Source organism: Delphinus delphis, unplaced genomic scaffold (assembly GCF_949987515.2).
Source record: "Delphinus delphis unplaced genomic scaffold, mDelDel1.2 scaffold_493, whole genome shotgun sequence".
Lineage (NCBI taxonomy): Eukaryota > Metazoa > Chordata > Mammalia > Artiodactyla > Delphinidae > Delphinus > Delphinus delphis.
In genome coordinates, this window is record NW_027193114.1 from 32,378 (window position 1) to 53,406 (window position 21,029).

A 21,029-nucleotide genomic window follows, 5' to 3' on the forward strand; every position below is an offset into this window, starting at 1 on the left:
ATGGAGGGGAATTTGGCAATATCTAGCACATACCTGTTAGTCCATAAATCCCAATTCTCAAAATCAAGGAAACACTGGGAAAATATGAAAATGTTATTGACTGCAGAAATATGTGTTATGATAAAAACTGGAATAATTAAATGTCCATGAGTAGAGGACTTGAAAAACAAAATAATTGAATATTATGCAGCTATAAAAAGAAATGATGACTATTTCTATATATTGATTCGGAACACTCTCTGGGATATATTGACAAGTGAAGAAAAATCAAGATGGGGAAACTGTATAGTACATTATCACTTACCATACATCGTAAGTATGAATACATATGGAATTATAATCAACAAACTAAAAAAAAGTACATATGTGAGAATGTACAGAGTGGTAGGGACAAGAAGACAAGCCGGATTTTGCTAAAATACATTGTTTTGTAGGTTTGACTTTGGTATTATGTAAGTTCTCTGCATATTTATAAAAACTAATTAAGGTAAACTTAATGAAAAGCAAAATGAATCTACTATACGTTATTGTGCATCCAGTTGATGGCATTACCACACAGAGACTATTTTTAATGGTTTTAAAATATAGCCATTTGTTCTGCACATTCCTAGAGGATATAACCTGAGGACCAAAAGAATCAGATAAAAACTTTAAACTATTTTCAGAATCAGTATTTTTATTGGTAATGTCGGCATGATTTTTTGGACACTTGGTTGTGAATTGTGGGATAACACTAGTGAGCAATTTTTAATCTTTTCAATGTTATTGGGAGTCAAGACTTGTGGTTTCAGAGAAAGGACATACTGATGAAAGATCAAGGGTGTAAAGCAAATACCCTGGAGCCCTGAGTTTGAATGAGAAGTATCAGTATAAACTCATGCTCTATTTTGCTTTTAAAAATACCTATTAGCTCTGCCCCCTACAAAGCACTAGAAACCATGATGAACCCAGTAGCATGCAGACAAGCACTATGATTTTACTCTCTAAACAGCATTTTCCACTAAAAAAAGAAATATAGATTACATGATGAATTAACTGACTTCAGGAAATGTATAAAGTGAGCCTTGGACAACCTGATGCACCAGAAAAGAGGAAGGACTACTGGGGTCATGTAAGAAGGATTCACTAGCTAATCTGAAGAGCCTAAATGCCTAAAAATGGTACAGTTTGAGCATCTATAAGAATAATAAGTAAATAGATTTGAACACATTAAACGTGTTTAGATATTGTATTCATAGTGATTCTAAAATGTACTCTGTGGTCACCTTTAAAAGTGCTAAGAAATAAATTCATAATTTGAAAACTCTTAAATGGAAGGAAAGAATCAAATAATTATCCTTCCATCTGTATATCTACTGTGTTATCAAATAATTAATGAGGAAAAGATTCTCTTTAGAGAGGTATACTAGTTAATAAATGAAGAAAGATAAATAGAATATCTTCGTACTACAAGCTGTAACAAAATACTGGATCTAGGCACTAATCATCAGTGTTTGCTAACTTCATAAAAAAAAGAGACAAACCAGACATTATGTATATCCAGAGAGAAGTACATGGCATTACCTGTGAGGTATTCTTGCTTTAAAAAAAAAAAAAAAAAAGGAGAAGACTCCAATGAAGCCTCTATCTCTAACAACCAATTTACGGGAAAGTCAGGAGATAGAGGGACTTGTTAAACAATGACAAAGGGAGGATGTCAGCAAAATCCAGACTGTATGAAACTCTAGAAAATAAAGGACCCAAATTGTTCAGCGTATAAATTACAAGAAAAACGAAAGAAGGGACAACCTATAGGTTGAAAGAGACTTAAAAAGCCTGTTAACAAATTATAATGCATGGGCATAAACTGGATCCTGATTTGAAAATTGAATTTCAAAAAAATAAGTATTTATGACACAATTGGAACACTTAAACTGGGAATGAATATTTGAAGATATTTAGAAATTATAATTAATTTTACATGATATAATATTACTGTGCTTGTATTTTTAAAGTGTCTAGGTCTTTTAGAGATACATACTGAAATAATCTTTTGTTAAGTGACATGATGTTTAGGATTGACTTCAAAATAATCTGCAGGTGGAGAGAAGTAGGTGTGAGTGTAGATGAAATAAAATTAACCAAGAGTTCTTAACTGTTGGAGCTATGTGAGATCTACATGGGTTCTTTATAATGGTACATCTTGTCATGTATCTGACAGTATAACAGAAAGATTTTTTTAAAATGTTCACAGCCATAATATAGACTAATGAATCAGAATTTCTGGATATCAAGGAGGGCACTAGTATTGCTAAAAACTACTTTGAAATGAGTTTACTATGCAGCTAAAGTTTAGAGACAATGGTATAAACAGGGCCTTACTCTTTTTTTATCTCCGGATAAGAAGTCTGGAAGTACACTTGCATTGTTCAGCTGTTCAAAGATGCCATAAGGATACCACAGCTTCCATCCTCCTGCTCAGCCATTTTTCAGTAGGTTGATTCTATGACCATGTGCTTGTCACAACATAGCTGCAACTGCTCCAGTCATCTCTATCATATCTCAGGTACCATCTTTTTCTATAGAAGTCCCCAACACATTCCTGTACACATCACTGGGAACAACTGGGTCACATGGCCACCCTTAGGTGTAGAGGAGGCTGGAAAACCCATCACCTGACAAAGGGGAATGGGATAGCCATGATTCGACTGGACAAATTCTGAGTCCCCCTACCCACCCCCGGGGCTGGACGTATTTCCTCTTTTTAAAAAATCAGTTTTTCTTACCGTAGGGCATTAGTAGGAAAAGTTATTGCATCAGCAATCAACAAATCTAGTGAGAAGGAGAAGCAGAGCTCCTACAGTCAAAAACACAGTCAAGGGTAAGGATTGACTATGCACTGTAGGAAATAAACTCACAAGAACTGAGCCACATTTTCATATGTGCTACCTTGTTCAGTACTCACAACAATCCTATAAACAAGGTGTTTGAGGGCTTCCCTGGTGGCACAGTGGTTGAGTCCGCCTGCAGATGCAGGGGACACGGGTTCGTGCCCCGGTCCGGGAAGATCCCACATGCCGCGGAGCTGCTAGGCCCGTGAGCCATGGCCACTGAGCCTGCGCGTCCGGAGCCTGTGCTCCGCAATGGGAGAGGCCACAACAGTGAGAGGCCCGCGTACCGCAAAAAAAAACAAAAAACAAAAAACAAAATAAAACCCAACAAGGTGTTTGATCAGGCCACCCAAGATGGCTATTCTCTTACTCTCTGTACATGCCTTGCTCAACCAGTCTCTGCTTCACTTACACCTTACTCACATGACTGACCTTTCCTCTTAATCATAGAGACTAATCAGTAAATGCCCATGTACTTGCCCCCAGTCCCAGCTAGTGATTGTTCTAATCTTTAGATCAGAACATCTCCACCTGTTAGCTTATCAGTGGGGCAGTGAGAGGCGTGCTCCTCTGCTGGTTTCCCTGGTAACCAATGAGCCGACCAGATATCAATTCCCCCTATAACTGGTAACCTCCCCCTCCCCGTGGGAGCAAAGACTGCCACCATGTCCTGTCCGCCTTTTGCCGCACATGGTGGGGTGTCTCTCCAAGACCTTGCTTCAGACATGTAAGATCCCCCATCCATTAAACCATTGACGTCTCTGACTCCGGGTTCTTTCTTCGGTCTTGAGGCTGAGCAAGTACAGATCTTGCAGGTCTGCAGGGTGCAGCCCAACACGAGGTAACTGGCATTAGTTCTACATTATGCATGAGGGACCAGAGACTCATAGAAGAGGGGTGAGGTGGCTTATTCAGGGTTCCAATTAGTGGCTTCACGGTGCATTACCCCTGTGCCATGGGTCAATGTCCCTTCTCTAGCTTACCAAATCACTGTCTAAAACATAAGCAGGGGAAGAAAACGAGGTCCACTATCTCCTCAGCACCATGCTAGGTATAGTCTATGTCAGGAAGGGGACATATTTTGATCTGGCCACTTCTCTGACAATGGGATCTTCTGGAAGAGGTGGGGGCACCAGGGTGGCCCAGAGCAGAACTTGCCCTTCATTGTAGCTGTTACATCTGCACACTCAGGTAATATGTGCTATTTTGGATACCGCTAACTCAGTCAGGCATTGGTAGATAGTGTGAGACCTAACACTGATACCTGGGGATCTGTGAGGCTTGGTAGTATCACCATCAGAGCTGGTACCATGCTGCCAATATTGCCAGCAGTTTTGACCTCTTTGTCTCACAGAATGAATCTGATGTGCATTTGTCCCCTAGCCACCTGGAGGCCCAGTTCAGATTCTGCTGGGAAATCAATATGACCTTTCTCGTGCCCCCAACTTCCCTTCAGACCTTGAATAGTGTGCCATCCATAGAGGCAAATGTTCTTGAATTATGTTAAATTTGGTCACTGCAACTTTTTACTCACTACCAGGATCTTGTGAAGCCACCACACATCTGTCCTGAATCACCATCCTTTAAGGTTAAAGCCTCCTTAGATGTAACTCCTTCCTTTCAAACCTTGGTGTTCCCTTCTTAAACGTGCAAAATGTATGCTTGCAGCTCATTTACCCTTTCAGACCAGAGTTCTTTTGGGTTTGGCACACATTGAAGAACACAGATGGGGATGAAGCATTCTGTCATTAGCATCACTCAGGAGTTAAGCCTTTAGATATTTTTAAAAAGATGCAGATGTAGAGAATGGACTTGAGGACATGGGGAGGGGGAAGGGTAACCTGGGACAAAGTGAGAGAGTGGCATGGACTTATATACACTACCAAATGTAAAATAGATAGCTAGGGAGAAGCAGCTGCATTGCACAGGGAGATCAGCTCAGTGCTTTGTGACCACCTAGAGGGGTGGGATAGGGAGGGTGGGAGGGAGACGCAAGAGGGAAGATCTATGGGGATATATGTATATGTATAGCTGATTCACTTTGTTATAAAGCAGAAACTAATACACCACTGTAAAGCAATTATACTCCAATAAAGATGTTAAAAAAATTTTAATGTATTAATACATTTTATTTCACCTATTCATTTATACCTTACTAAACTGGCAAAAGAAGCTAAAGCAGTTTGGAAAGCTAAATAATATATGTTATATGAGCATCAGTTAAAGCAGGGTGCAAAAAGAAATAAAAGGTAGAAATCAAACACTAACCTTTAATCCAGGAACTGTCAGCTAAACCAGCAGAAGCCAGTTGGGGTCTTTCTTGCTCATTTGCCATGTGACATTGTGTTCTGTAAATTTATTGGTATGGCAAAAGGTCACTGATAGATTGTGGTACAGCTAGTAAAAGCAGTCTCAGGAGGAGATAATTCATCTAAGTCTCTGTTAGAGATTAGAGGAAGCCTTTTAATCAGAGCCCCAAATGTGAGGAAAGAAGAGCTATAATTGGACACTTATTGGATATATATCATATCAAATGAGAGATACAGCGACATGAATGTATACAGCAGCCTGACTGGACAAATCTTTTTTTTTTTCTTTTTGTCCTCTCATTCTAAAACTGGGGGCAGGTCTCAATATTCTCTGCTTGGACTTTTGAAGTTCAACAATGAAAGAGAGAAATATCTTCATTAGAGGGCTGAGAACTGTCTGAAAATTATGTGTGCATGTAAATTCTGATTGCTTAATATTAATCTGAGTAGAAAACAAGGGGCTTTGCCGAAAACCCTTTTGATTGATGTCTGATTCTTAGAGCCTGAACCTTTCATCCACTGACTTATAAAAGAAACTATACAATTTTTTAAAGGATAAGTGAAGGAAAAGAGAATCCCCCTAGAATTTAGACAAATTTCCTCTAAAACAATCTGCATTGTTGAGTGCAAGATAGAACTGTAAGGGAATCCGATAGTGAATATTCTACGGGCTATAGTGTCAAATTGTAAACTGCCCTCTTGTATGTAAACAAAGCTTTTTTTTCTCGTTTTATTTTCTCATACGTGGCATGTTCATACAGTAGGTTCTTTTTTCTCTCCCTTTCCCTTGTTGATCTTGGTGATTGGTTGAACATTAACTAACACCCACAGGGTGGTATGAAAAAGCCTCTCCCAAATTCTAAGGCAAGCCCACTTTCCCCCCTCAGTAGAAACAGTCGTGTCTCTGGTGAGAAATCTGGGGTCAAATTTTCCTTCCACCCAGTGGCCAACCATGAGTGGATATTGTTAACTGAAAACTAGGAGAAATGAAAATATGTCAATACCCGCAACAGAAAATATAGAATCATATTGAACATAAAAACAGGCACTGGATCAATGTGAACATGTTCAAATGCTCAGGTTTTGGCAGAATTTCTGTGGTTGCTGGATAGTTTCTTTTGTATGGCCATGACACTAACTAATAATTTTCCTGAAACTAAACCAGTCATTTTAACTAAAGTGTGTGGGTTGAATATTTGTACTGCAAAATGTGCATAAGTAAACTTTAAAAAGAGCTGGTTCTTGCATTGTAGTAAATCAGAATCATGACACTGTAAAAAGAGAGTCTATTTTGAGAAAGGATTTGTCTATTGAAGACAGGAATGGTAACCATAGTGGGTATTAATAGCACTGACAATTTGTCCTGGGTACCAGAGAAAGATGCTCAATGTGGAGGTCTGCTAGCTTCTGCCCAGCCCAAGCTTTCCACTTTCTTTCCTTCATGGGTCTTTGCTGACGTACCATATAAGTTGGGCCCTTTTCCTAAATCTCCACAGATTTGTCCTCTAATGAGGAATAAAAGGAAGAACCTTGGGAGAAAAGTTGCCAAGAGTCATCCTGACATAGTAAATTCATGATGTATTTACAGGATGCAGCCAGACTTGGGGAGTTTCTACACTGATCTTGCTTACCAGGAATTTGAGGTGCTCTTGGCACAGTTAAGTTAAATTGGTCTGAATTAGAGGCAACAGGGGACCTCTGAAGGGACACTGTTTTGTATGCCCTGTGGAAACTGTACTGTTTGTAAATGGCCTCAATTTGCAGTATTGGAGAACACTACCAGACATTAAGAACTACAAATGAAGGTATTCACGAAGTTAGAAAAAAAACATTACCATGAGTTTATATACTGCATATTTTCTTAAAGAGCCAGGGTCAGGTGTCTCCAACCACCTGGATGATCACTGAAATGAAAATTATTGGTTTCTAAAATCCACTCCCAAAGATTTATGTCCTGTCTCTGAAAGTTGTTTATAGAGTTCAGAGCTCCTGGTGGAGAAATTTCTATACAACTGGCTAATGAGAAAAGACATTTAGGAGCCAGTTTTTGATGGGAAATTACCCAAATTGGGTGGAGAAAAAAAGAGTTCTGTCCTGCCTTGTGGCTTTGGCCTATTAGTGGATGCTATCCACAATTATCCTATTGGTAAATTACTAAAACTGCAAAACAATGAGATTGATGCAGCATCAGAAATAAACTTTTAAAAAGTGGCTGCCAGGGCAAAACTTTTAGCGAACACTGGATTGGCCTGTATTTTGTACAAAGCTCAGAGCACAGAGGCAAGAGAAGGAACTGTAAAATAAGACGAAACTCTTGCCACTGATATTCTAATTATTAAAGGACTGGGTCCAAGACAACATGAGGCACATCCCTGTGGGTTAGGTTAGCTGACATATGACAAAATAAAAATCCTCTTTTCCCTTGTGGGTGCCCTGAAGATCTATGGTTGGATGATTCACAGAGCCATGCTATTGATGCCCTGACAAGACCTGTGGCTATCTCTGACAGGTTAGATACCCTGGAGGTACATGCCGACACAAACAAAGGGACCATGGAGAAAGGTCCTGAGTATAGCCCATAGTGTTCCGGCAGCAGTCTCCACCCTTGTTCAACCACCCCATGAGTGTGAGGAATTGGCTCTTCCCACCATTGGGCAGTGTTTACACTGGGCCACTACCTACTTACCAAGACAGAAAGTTCTTGCAGCTGTTGATAGTTACGCAGGTTATAAGGCCACTCTCCTGGCAATAAAAGTAGCCACCTCAGGGTCCACGGTTGGTGTTTTCCTCAATATACTCTTCAGAGATGAGTCCAGTTAACTCTGACCCCAAGAGTGGGTCATGATCTGATTGTAAAAATGACCTCCCACCTTTCCTACTAACCCCAAGCACTGAAGAATAGAAGAGTGGAATGGTCTCCCCATCTCCAAGCTCAGGACCCTCAATAACCCTTACTTGTCAGTGAATGACTTACTATTACAAGCATTTACCTTCTCAAGTCATGCCCCTTACTGTGTTGTGTCCCACACCACAAGTCTCTTGGTGAATAAAACAAAGGGGTGTGTTAAGATGAGGGAGTGCAGATAACAGTCTAGTCAACATACAGTCTGAATCCCCAGGTATATGTGTAATATGGCCATGTTCAACATTTGGGGACTTGATAGATGGCCTGAGCTTTTCTTTTTCAAATCACAAGTGGGGAAGCAGAAGAGCTCCTTTATTGACTGGACTTGAACACAGAAAACAAAGTTCATTGGGAAGACCTCTAAATTATTTTTCTCAAAATTAAAATTTTTCCTTTAACACAAACCTGTGCATTGTTTGTAAATTCCTCATTTAAAACAGTGAGTGCAGGACAGTTGTTAAAAGCGCAGGTAATAAAATGTATTCAGTTACTTGAGACAGTAAAAAACCTAATTGAGAAGTATTACAGACAAATTAAAAAAATATTCAAAAGCATTTCAAATATCAATAAGAGTTTCAAATGGAATATTTTATTCACATGTTAGTTGTCTTTTTAACATGTACACACACACTGACACACTCTGATTGGTCTGCGTGGAACAAGGGTTGTCTAAATATCCTAAGGGAAAATGAAAAATTAAAAAATATATTAATTTTTCATTGTTATAGACAATTACATCCACATCACTTACAAAGCTATTACTGATTCTGTTCAAGGAAGCAGAATGGCATAGGAGGAGGAAACTTATGGGTAAATTCAGCAGTGACACAACTGAGATCTCAACATGAGAAAGCTGACAAAACATGGATTTTTGCTGTGAAATATTTCTTTGCAAAATATGGAGAAAAGTCAATGGGCAGTAAATAAGAGAAGGTGGTGAACTTTTGTAGTCAATTCTCACAGTATTGTGTAGGGACAACAAGAAAACTGCTTAGTCCTTCTCTGGAACCAGTTTCAGAACTTTTCCAATCGCAATGGTCTTACCCTCATCTCTTAAAGTAAAACGACCCATTTGAGGAAAATCTTTGAATGTCTCAAGGCAGATAGTTCCTGCTGTCCTTAAACGGGCAATACACACTTGATCTTGTTTCACGAAGCGGGGCCGTGTCTTACTCTTTTCTCCTGATTTTTTATCTACCAAGGAGATTAAGGCTGTTATCTCAACTTCCTCAATACAAGTATGAATGTGCAGCACCGCATTATAACCTGGGCAGATGATGGACTTGTGCTCAATAATCACTATCTGAACATCAAATGTGCGTCCAGAATGGCAAAGATTATTAGGATCACAGAGTATGAATCCTGGAAGAATCTCTTCTTCTTCAATTCCCTTCAGTCTGATTTTAAGGTTTTCACCTGGGGCTACATAATCAGTTTCAGCATCATCAGAAAGTATTCCAAGAACTTCCACATTGTGCTTGTTTGGCATCATCACAAGCTGCTGGCCTTTAAAAATGGATCCTGATTCCAGCTTTCCCAGGACCACAGTGCCCATATCCTTGTACTTATCCACAATTGGCAGTCTAATTGGTCCATCAATGGATCTGTTGAAGTTTGGCATATTATCCAAATACGGAATGAATGGTAATCCAGTGTACCAAGGGCAGAAATCTGATTGCTCTTTAATATTTGCCCCAGTAAGCCCTGAGCAGGGCATAAAGTGAATGTCCTTTTTGGGACTGAAGCCGACTTTCTTCAAAAAGGGCACTAGCTTTTCTTTACATTCTTCATATCTCTCGCTGCTCCAATTTACTGTGGGATCATCCATCTTATTAATAAGCACTATTAAATATTTCACCCCTGCTGTTTTTGCCAACATTGCATGTTCTCTTGTCTGTCCACCTTTTTCAAATCCAGTCTCAAACTCTCCTTTCCTGGCAGAGATTACCAGTACAGCCAAATCAGCTTGAGAAGCACCACCAATCATATTTGGGACAAAACTCTTGTGGCCAGGGGCATCTAAAATTGTGAAATGTTTCTTTTCTGTTTCAAAATAGGCACGACCCACTTCTACTGTTTTACCCTTGTCTCGTTCTTCCTGATTTGTATCTAAGGCCCATGACAAATACCAAGTTTCTCTGTTTTTTTCTTTAGCTTCTCTTTCATATTTCTCAAGTGTCCTTTTGTCAACCATTCCTGTCAAAAACATTATCTGTCCTCCAATGGTTGACTTTCCGGCATCTACATGCCCAATGAATACCACATTTACGTGTTCTTTTTTAGGAGCACCTGAGGGTATGACCACAGATTTCGATTTTCTGATTTCCTCTTTCTCAATCAATTCCTGGCCACTTTCTTCTGGGGGCCCCGAATCTCCCAAGGAACTACCCCCTGGCTCAGCTTCACTTACTTCTTTATTGTGCTCCCATGATTCTTCTAAGACCATCTCCACCTCTCCATTTTCTACAACAGGTTCCGAAAGTTCCATGGTAACGGCTGAATTGGAACCTTCACGCCACACTAACTGTTCCTCTTTGGAATGTTCCACAGGTGCCCCCCGTCCCAGCCTTTTACCTTGAGGGTCGCCCGCGCCGGGGCAGGTTTCATCGATGCCGGGGGCGTCGGCCGGGGGGATCTGCGGCTGGCACGGGCCCCGCAGGAAGGACGGCACGAACTCCGCGGCGTGGACGTTAGGCACGAAGGGTTTGGCGTTGACGTTGAGCTGTCGGCTGAAGGCCGAGATGAGGGGCTCACGCTGGGCCTCGGCCGCCGCCGCAGCAGCCGCCGAGGCGGCTCCGTCCCCGCTCGGGGCCAAACCCGGTGCTTCCATGTCCACCTGGTCCCAGCAGTCGGGAGCCGAGTCGCTGCTGCTGCTGCTGCCCGGATCCATAGTCCTCAGCCCTGATGGATGCGGGAAGGGAGCGGGCTCAACGGGCCAGAAAGAGAGGGCAGTGCCGCCGGGGGTGAGGCGGCAAGAGCAGGGGGCTCGGGGGGGAGCGACACGAACCTTAGCGGCGGCGCGGAGGCAGCCTGGTCCCGACGCTGCATTCGCAACTGCGGCGGCGGCAGCAGATATGGCGGCGCAGCCTCTCCTGTTGTGTATGAGCGGATCTCCTCCCCCAAACCCCGACCACTTCCGACTCCTCCACCGCCGACCCGGCGCCGGGCGGGGATTGACCCCTCGCTGCCATCCGTACGCTCGGCCTCCTGCATCCTCAGTCCTGGGTGAAGTCCGAAAGTCTCTCTCTCTCTTTTTTTTTTTTTTTTTTTTTTTTTTTTTTTTTACGTAAATATCCATTCATTTTTGTTCACGCGCTCCGGGAGAGCGATTTGACCACGATTTAATGATTAAGCCTAGACAGGCACACCTGATTTCCAATTCTACTCAAGATTCAAGTGAAAATGAAAATTCCTATTGAACAAATGGAGGTAGGATAGGGGTTAAAGGTTTACCCAGCAACGGAAGGAAGCAATTAGTGATCAGGGAGGCGCTCTTGAAATACAGGGAGATGAAGCCGAACCTTGGAAATGCAACTTTAGATCAGTATTAATTTGAAACCCGAGGCCTTTGGATTTCCCTTTTCTAGTGCCGCCCCTCCCGCCCCCCCATAAGCCTATAACTTTGGCTGATGGCTTCTACCGTGTAAAGATGGGGTTATAACCTTTTTTCATGTTAAGCACTTTGGCTGTATCTACATGGAAGGAATTCCCAAGGAGACCCTTGTCCCAGTAAAGCTGCGCGACCTACAGCATTTGTGCAGGTGCCAGGACAATGGCTGGCCTGTGATACGGTGGTGGATCACACAGACAGGCACAGGACTCAGATCACTTGTATTCTTCTAACCAACTGTATTCTGGTGTACCTGCCCCACTCACCAGCACCACCCTGGAGTACACTGTAGGTCCACAGGCTTTCCTCTCTAATTCTGGGGGCCTGGAACCTTACTGCTGATACTGGGTTTGCTCTAAGAAAGAATCAGTGTCATATTGGAACCTTACAAGGCTTGTGAGTATCAGCCTAATTAAGCTGATTAAGACCTCTGAGATGGGCAAAGTCCATAAGACCCTAAGCAATAGAATCTCACGCTTAGAAAGAGTTTGTAACATTTGAGCCAAAGCCTAGAAGAGCTACTTTGTAAATTATATTAATTTAGATCAAACTGAAATAGAAAAAAGATACTGGGAAAATGCAGTTTGCTAGTACAAGATGAAGTCAGAGTTGGATGTTAAATAAATCCAACAACAACCCAAAAGGGGTTATAACTTAAGAAAGGGTTATAACTTAAGAAATTTGTTCTGCAGATTTCAGGGGTAGAAAAAAATGTATGTCTAACACACTTGGATCCTTGGTGGTTTCAGTCTGGGGTTGCCACTATTTTACTAGCTCTGTGCTGTTCCCAAGCCATTAGATGTGAAACCCCTTCATTCTTTTTGCCTCAGGTAATGGCTTAATTATTCGCTATCACATAAAGAGAATGTACACACCTAATCACAAAGAATAGGAAGAAATGAGAGGGTGAATGTGCAGAGACCCTTGGACAGCACTCTACAATGTGCTGGAGCCTTTCTTGGGCATTCTGTGAACCTCAGATAGACTTACTAAAATGTCTCTGGGAGAACTTGTCAAGGTTTAGGCAATTGTGTTCACATAAAGTTAGTAATAGAAAGGAAGCAAAACAGACCAGAGACATTTCCTTTACCTGGGTCATTTGTATTGATCATGAGAATATTAGTGTAATTGATACTTAATAATATCTCTGTTAGAGAACAGAGGATGATTCACTTCTAGAAACCTAAAGGAGAAATGAGAAATGGTGACTGGATGTCTTCACAAGCCATCATCCTTGGGGCTCAGAGAGAGGCAGATACACCCAAGAGAAAGAAACACTGACCAGGCTATATACACAGAGACTAACCTTGGACAAAATGCTCTTGGTCTGTGTGATGGGCTGATTGTCTCCAGTTGATCTGCCTAGAACTTTGAGAGAACTCATCAGTATATGGGAGAAGTCCTATCAAAGGCAATATCTGGCCACTGCTTAATTCAATCATTTTTCCCTTAAAATTTTTTCTTGCATTTTTCTTGCACACTGGCCATTCTGACCAGTGTGAGATGATATCTCATTGCATTTTTGATTTGCATTTCTCTAATGATTAATGATGTGAGCATTCTTTCATGTGTCTGTTGGCAATCTATAGATTTTCTTTGGAGAAATGTCTTTTGGAGATTAATCTTTGTCAGTTGCTTCATTTACAAATATTTTCTCCCATTCTGAGGGTTGTCTTTTCATCTTGTTTATGGTTTCCTTTGCTGTGCAAAAGCTTTTAAGTTTCATTAGGTCCCATTTGTTTATTTTTGTTTTTGTTTCCATTTCTCTAGGAGGTGGGTCAAAAAGGATCGTGCTGTGATATGTCATAGAGTGTTCTGCCTATGTTTTCCTCTAAGAGTTTGATAGTTTCTGGCCTTACATTTAGGTCTTTAATCCATTTTGAGTTTATTTCTGTGTATGGTATTATGGAGTGTTCTAATTTCATTCTTTTACATGTAGCTGTCCAGTTTTCCCAGCACCATTTATTGAAGAGGCTGTCTCTTCTCGATTGTGTATTCTTGCCTCTTTTATCAAAACTAAGGTGACCATATGTATGTGGGTTTATCTCTGGGCTTTCTATCCTGTTCCTCTGATCGATATTTCTGTTTTCATGCCAATACCATACTGTATTGATTACTGTAACTTTGAAGTACAGTCTGAAGTCAGGGAGCCTGATTCCTCCAGCTCCGTTTTTCTTTCTCAAGCTTGCTTTGGCTACTCGGGGTCTTTTGTGTTTCTGTACAAATTGTGAAATTTTTTGTTCTAGTTCTGTGAAAACTGCCAGTGGTAGTTTGCTAAGGATTGCATTGAATCTAAAGATTGCTTTGGGTAGTAGAGTCACTTTCACAATGTTGATTCTTCCAATCCAAGAACATGGTGTACCTCTCCATCTATTTGTATCATCTTTAATTTATTTCATCAGTGTCATATAATTTCTGCATACAGGTCTTTTGTCTCCTTAGGTAGGTTTATTCCTAGGTATTTTATTCTTATTGTTGCAATGGTAAATGGGAGTGTTTTCTTAATTTCACTTTCCGATTTTTCATCATTACTGTAGAGGAATGCAAGAGATTTCTGTGCATTGATTTTGTACCCTGCTAGTTTACCAAGTTCATTGATTAGCTCTAGTAGTTTTCTGGTAGGATTCTCTTTAGGATTCTCTATGTATAGTATCATGTCATCTACAAACAGCTTTACTTCTTCTTTTCCAACTTGGATTCCTTTTATTTCTTTATCTTCTCTGATTGCTGTGGCTAACTTCCAAAACTATGTTGAATAATAGTGGTGAGACTGGGCAACCTTGTCTTGTTCCTGACCTTAGCGGAAATGCTTTCAGTTTTTCACCATTGAGGACGATGTTGGCTGTGTGTTTGTCATATATGGCCTTTATTATGTTGAGGTAAGTTCTCTCTATGCCTACTTTCTGGAGGGCTTTTATCATAAATGGGTATTGAATTTTGTCAAAACTTTCTGTGCATCTATTGAGATGATCATATGCTTTTTCTCCTTCAATTTGTTAATATGGTGTATCATATTGATTGATTTGCGTATATTGAAGAATCCTTGCATTCCTGGAATAAACCCCACTTGATCATGTTGTAAGATCCTTTTAATATGTTGTTGGATTCTGTTTGCTAGTATTCTGTTGAGGATTTTTGCATCTATGTTCATCAGTGATATTGGCCGGTAGTTTTCTTTCTTTGTGACATCTTTGTCTGGTTTTGGTATCAGGGTGATGGTGGCCTCGAAGAATGAGTTTGGGAGTTTTCCTCCCTCTGCTATATTTTGGAAGAGTTTGAGAAGGATGGGTGTTAGTTCTTCTCTAAATGTTTGATAGAATTCGCCTCTGAAGCCATCTGGTCCTGAGCTTTTGTTTGTTGGAAGATTTTTAATCACAGTTTCAATTTCAGTGCTTGTGATTGGTGTGTTCATATTTTCTATTTCTTCATGGTTCAGTCTCGGAAGGTTGTGCTTTTCCAAGAATTGGTCCATTTCTTCCAGGTGTCTATTTTTGGCATATAGTTTCTAGTAGTAATCTCTCATGATCCTTTGTATTTCTGCAGTGTCAGTTGTTACTTCTTTTTCATTTCTAATTCTATTGATTTGAGTCTTCTCCCTTTTATTCTTCATGAGTCTGGCTAATGGTTTATCAATTTTGTTTACCTTCTCAAAGAACCAACTTTTAGTTTTATTGATATTTGCTATCGTTTCCTTCATTTCTTTTTCATTTATTTCTGATCTGATCTTTATGATTTCTTTTCTTCTGCTAATTTTGGGGTTTTTTCGTTCTTCTTTCTCTAATTGCTTTAAGTGTAAGGTTAGGTTGTTTCTTTGAGATGTTTCTTTTCTCTTAAGTTAGGATTGTGTTGCTATAAACTTCCATCTTAGAACTGCTTTTGCTGCATCCCATATGTTTTGGGTCGTCGTGTTTTCATTTTTTTCTAGGTATTTTTGATTTCCTCTTTGATTTCTTCAGTGATCTCTTGGTTATTAAGTAGCGTGTTGTTTAGCCTCCATGTGTTTGTATTTCTTACAGATTTTTTCCTGTAATTGATATCTAGTCTCATAGTGTTGTGGTCGGAAAAGATACTTGATAGGATATCAATTTTCTTGAATTTACCAAGGCTTGATACGTGACCCAAGATGTGATCTATCCTGGAGAATGTTCCATGAGCACTTGAGAAGAAGTGTATTCTGTTTTTTTTGGATGGAATGTCCTATAAATACCAATTAAGTCCATCATGTTTAATGTGTCATTTAAAGCTTGTGTGCCCTTATTTGTTTTCATTTTGGATGATCTGTCCATTGGTGAAAGTGAGGTGTTAAAGTCCCCGACTATGATTGTGTTACTGTTGATTTCCTCTTTTATGGCTGTTAGTATTTGCCTTATGTATTGAGGTGCTCCTCTGTTGGGTGCATAAATATTTACAATTGTTATATCTTCTTGGATTGATCCCTTGATCGTCATGTAGCATCCTTCTTTGTCTCTTGTAATAATGTTTGATTTAACGTCTATTTTGTCTGATATGAGAATTCCTACTCCAGCTTTCTTTTGATTTCCATTTGCATGAAGTATCTTTTTCCATCCTCTCACTTTCAGTCTGTATGTATCCCTAGGTCTGAAGTGGGTCTCTTGTAGACAGCATATATATGGGTCTTGTTTTTGTATCCATTCAGCCACTGTATGCCTTTTGGTTGGAGCATTTAATCCATTTACATTTAAGGTAATTATAGATATGTATATTCTTATTACCATTTTCTTAATTGTTTTGGGTTTGTTATTGTAGGTCTTTTTTTCTCTTGTGTTTCCTGCCTAGAGAAGTGCCTCTAGCATTTGTTTCAAAGCTGGTCTGGTGGTGCTGATTTCTCTTAATTTTTGCTTGCCTGTATAGTTTTAAATTTCTCCATCATATTTGAATCAGATCCTTGTTGGGTCCAGTAATATTGGTTGTAGGTTTTTCCCTTTCATCACTTTAAATATGTCCTGCCACTCCCTTCTGGCTTGCAGAGTTTCTGCTGAAAGGTCAGCTGTTAACCTTATGGGGATTCCCTTATGTGTTATTTGTTGTTTTTCCCTTGCTGCTTTTAATATTTTTTCTTTGTATTTAATTTTTGATAGTTTGATTAATATGGGTCTTGGCGTGTTTCTCCTTGGATTTATGCCGTATGGTACTCTCTGTGCTTCCTGGACTTGATTGACTATTTCCTTTCCCATATTAGGGAAGTTTTCAACTATAATCACTTCAAATATTTTCTCAGTCCCTTTCTTTTTCTGTTCTTCTTCTGGGACCCCTATAATTCGATTGTTGGTGCATTTAATATTGTCCCAGAGGTCTCTGAGACTGTTCTCAATTCTTTTCATTCTTTTTTCTTTATTCTGCTCTAGTAGTTTTTTCCACTATTTTGTCTTCCAGGTCACTTATCTGTTCTTCTGCCTCAGGGATCAATGCTACTATTGATCCCTTCTAGAGAATTTTAAATTTCATTTATTGTGTTGTTTATCACTGTTTGTTTGCTCTTCAGTTCTTCTAGTTCCTTGTTAAACGTTTCTTGTATTTTCTGCATTCTTTTTCCAAGATTTTGGATCATCTTTACTATCATTATGCTGAATTCTTTTTCTGGTAGACTGCCTGTTTCCTCCTCATTTTTTAGGTCTGGTGGGTTTTTACCTTGCTCCTTCATCTGCTGTGTGTTTTTCTGTCTTCTCATTTTGCTTAACTTACTGTGTTTGGAGTCTCCTTTGCACAGGCTGCAGGTTCGTAGTTCCTGTTGTTTTTGGTGTCTGCCCCCAGTTGCTAAGGTTGGTTCAGTGGATTGTGTAGGCTTCCTGTTGGAGGGGACTAGTGCCTGTGTTCTGGTGGAGGAAGCTGGATCTTGTCTTTCTGGTGGGCAGGTCCATGTATGGTTGTGTGTTTTGGAGTATCTCTGACCTTATTATGATTTTAGGCAGTCTCTCTGGTAATGTGTGGGGTTGTGCTCCTGTTTTGCTAGTTGTTTGGCATAGGGTGTCCAGCACTGTAGCTTGCTGGTCGTTGAATGGAGCTGAGTCTTGGCGTTGAGATGGAGATCTCTGGGAGATTTTTGCCGTTTGATATTACGTGGACCTGGGAGTTCCCTTTTGGACCAATATCCTGAATTTGGCTCTCCCACCTCAGAGGCACAGCCCTGATGCATTGGTGGAGCACCAAGAGTCTGTCATCCACACGGCTCAGAATAAAAGGGAGAAAGAAAGAATGAAAAAGATAAAATAAAATAAAATTGCCTGCCTTTTTTGATAATTCTTTTAAGTCTCTATCTACAGCTTCCCAACCTATCCTCCATTTTTTCCCATCATTTATTCATTGAAGAAGGTAGGTATGTGACTTGGAGAGTTTTCTACATTCTTGACTTTGCTGATTGTATCCCTATGGTATAGTTCAGAATATTCCTTTTTTTTTCTCTGTATTTTCTGTATATCTATAATTGGATCTGTGAGCTTGATATAGGTGCAATTTTTTAGCAAGAATACTTGAATGGAGATTTTGAGTATTTCCATAAAGAGGCACATAATATCAGGTTGTGACTCCTTTTATAGTTAGCAGAAGTTAATGATGATTGTGTAGAAACATTGCATCATTAGGTGTTGCAAAATTGTGATATTGTACTTCTGTCGTTCGTCCTTTCTTTATTAATTGGGATACACATTTAAAACAGTTTCCTTTTATTGACAATTTTGTTACTTTGAGGTACAAATTGTAAAAGAGAGACAGGTAAGTGGTTGATTATTTCTCTTTATTTGAGTGTTTTGAAAATAATGATGCGGTTGCCTATAATCCTTCACAGATGACAAATAAGGATATTGCAAAAGAATAATTATGAATTATTGGATTTACATATATTTGATGTTTTAAACAATTTTTCTCACTACACATCAAATTTAAGATGGTCCATTATTGACCAGTGGAAGCCTCTTCAACTTGGGTTCTGAGTGGTTTTGAGACTATGCTGGTAATCCTTCACGGTTTATTTATTATTTATTTATTTATTATTTTGTGAGACAAAATATACCAGACCAATTTTATATATTTCTGCCAAACCAGAAATACTGGTTCTCAATGATAAAAGGGGATGATAAAAATTAGAACATAAGGGCTTCCCTGGTGGCACAGTGGTTGAGAGTCCGCCTGCCGATGCAGGGGACACGGGTTCATGCCCTGGTCCGGGAAGATCCCACATGCCGCGGAGTGGCTAGGCCCGTGAGCCATGGCCGCTGAGCCTGCGCGTCCAGAGCCTGTGCTCCGCAACGGGAGAGGCCACAGTAATGAGAGGCCCGCATACCGCAAAAATAAATAAATTAATTAATTAAATTAAATAAAAATTAGAAAATAAATAATTATTCACTGATTTATCCCACCTACACATATAGAAGTCTTGATACTGCCACCACCAATATGATTAGAAAAAACAGATTTTTTTCCATAAGCTCTACACATTCTCTACCAGTATGTCATGGTTGAACTACATTTATCTGATAATAACTCATTTTGTTGAGTGTTTCCTGGGTGCAGGTCATATTTTAATTACTTTCTATGGATTTTCTTATTTCATTTTCCCTACCATTCTGCAAAGAAGGTAATCTTATCACTATATTTTACAGAAAAGAAATGGATGTTTAGAGAAGCTGAGTGAATTATCCAAGGTCATATAACTCGTAAGTAGTGGACTTTGTGTTCAAACACAGGCAGTATGATTCTAAGGCCATACTGGCTTGTAGGATCTATTATCTCCAAAAATAAAATGAATTGGGAGATTTGGCAGGTTTAAATCACAAAATGGGAGAAGAGGATAAAGTCATAGATTATCTGTAGAAAATGGAAATATTGGTAAATTTTAGAAATAAAGGATAATACAGTGAAGTTCTTTTATGAGGACATGTTTTCTCCCCGAAGTAGGAGATAACCCTATGGAGATTGTGAGAGAGGAATGAAATAAGGAAAATGAGAAATGGAGAAGGTTTAGGATAGACTTTTAGGGTGTGGGGAAAGTGGCTGAGTTGCAAATGTAAAATTATTTTCTTAAGCATTCCAATTAAACAAAAGCAGTTTATACTGGAAAACATAATACTCTCTGGTGTTGAGATTCCCCTCTTTACCCCTCATACACCTAGCATCATTAGGCATACTAGAGCACAAGCAGAGTTTTCAGTTTCATCCAGGTTTTAGGAATGGTAGTACCAAATAGGCTGGAAGGAGAAGAGGAATATATCAAGGGATTAGGGATACAGGGTTAAGAACACTGTGTTGGATGCCTTATATTTGTTTTCTCAGTGTATCTTCCCACTGCATTCATAAATATGCCTCTCTATACTGAAAAGGCAGGAAAGCTTAATTCTCTGTTTCCTAGAGTTTTTACTAGTAGGGTTCCAGATGAATTTTACCTTCTGTCAATCTGATGCACACTGATCAGATTTATTTTAGAGCTAATTTAAGTGTAGAGAGATGTAGAGTAAAGCAGGCATGATCTGGAGTTCTGAATGTAGCTGGGGAAGAATCTTTCTTGAGCTAACAATCTGGTAGAATTTCCTGGTTCTAAGACACTTTATTCCTAAAGCCAACAGTTGCACTGGAAGCATCCTGATTTACCCACTCAACTGTGGCAGCTCCCCTTGGGGACCAATTCTGCTGAATGACTATAATAATCATTCTGAGAGGCCATGAATAGACCTGTATCTCCAGGCCCTAGGACAGTATTTATAGGCCTTAACTCCCCAAATTAATCCCGGTACTAATTAACATAGAATGCTTTCTGCTAACAGCAACAAAACATTGACTAATACAAGTACCGAAAAGTTGGGGTTCAAAATCAAGTAATACCTTTGTTAACTATTGTTTTTGTTTAATATCCTTAAACATTCTGTGCCTCGGTTTCCTTATCTGATAAGTGGAGATGCATCCACATTCACATGTACACCCTGAGGTACTAGGGGCAAAGGTACATGGCAGATACAAAGAGCCAAAGAGGCTAGATTTGTAAGATACTTCAGTGACATCATCATTACTAAACACCAATATGGTAAATTGTGAGACAGCAACTTCCATCATGGATGATACACCTTATAGAAAAGCCTATGAGTAAACATAAACAAAAATGCCTGAATTTGAGGCTAAATGGGGTAAATGTATCTCCATTCTAAGGCAGTCCCTAATCCCCGCAATGTCCACACCACACCCCATCCAATGTTTCCAGTCCTAGGTGAGAATATAATTACAAACCAAAGCTGAAACTATAAACCTGTTGTTTTCAGACTAATTCACACACAGTCAATATGGGAAATATGAAGAACTGTGAAAACTGAGATTATTAGTCACTCAGACTT

At 39.7% G+C, this 21,029-nt stretch overlaps 1 protein-coding gene across 1 annotated transcript; it reads right to left on the minus strand.

The window, feature by feature from the left end:
- Positions 1-8,658: 8,658 nt before the first annotated feature.
- On the minus strand, positions 8,659-11,172 carry LOC132419361 (eukaryotic peptide chain release factor GTP-binding subunit ERF3B). The gene is made up of 2 exons (XM_060003283.1): positions 11,092-11,172; positions 8,659-10,985 (listed from the first exon to the last, which is right to left on the minus strand). Exon 2 carries the CDS (start codon positions 10,972-10,974, stop codon positions 9,076-9,078), a length of 1,899 nt encoding a protein of 632 aa, XP_059859266.1. The 5' UTR covers positions 10,975-10,985; positions 11,092-11,172; the 3' UTR covers positions 8,659-9,075.
- Between the last annotated feature and the right edge of the window lie 9,857 nt (positions 11,173-21,029).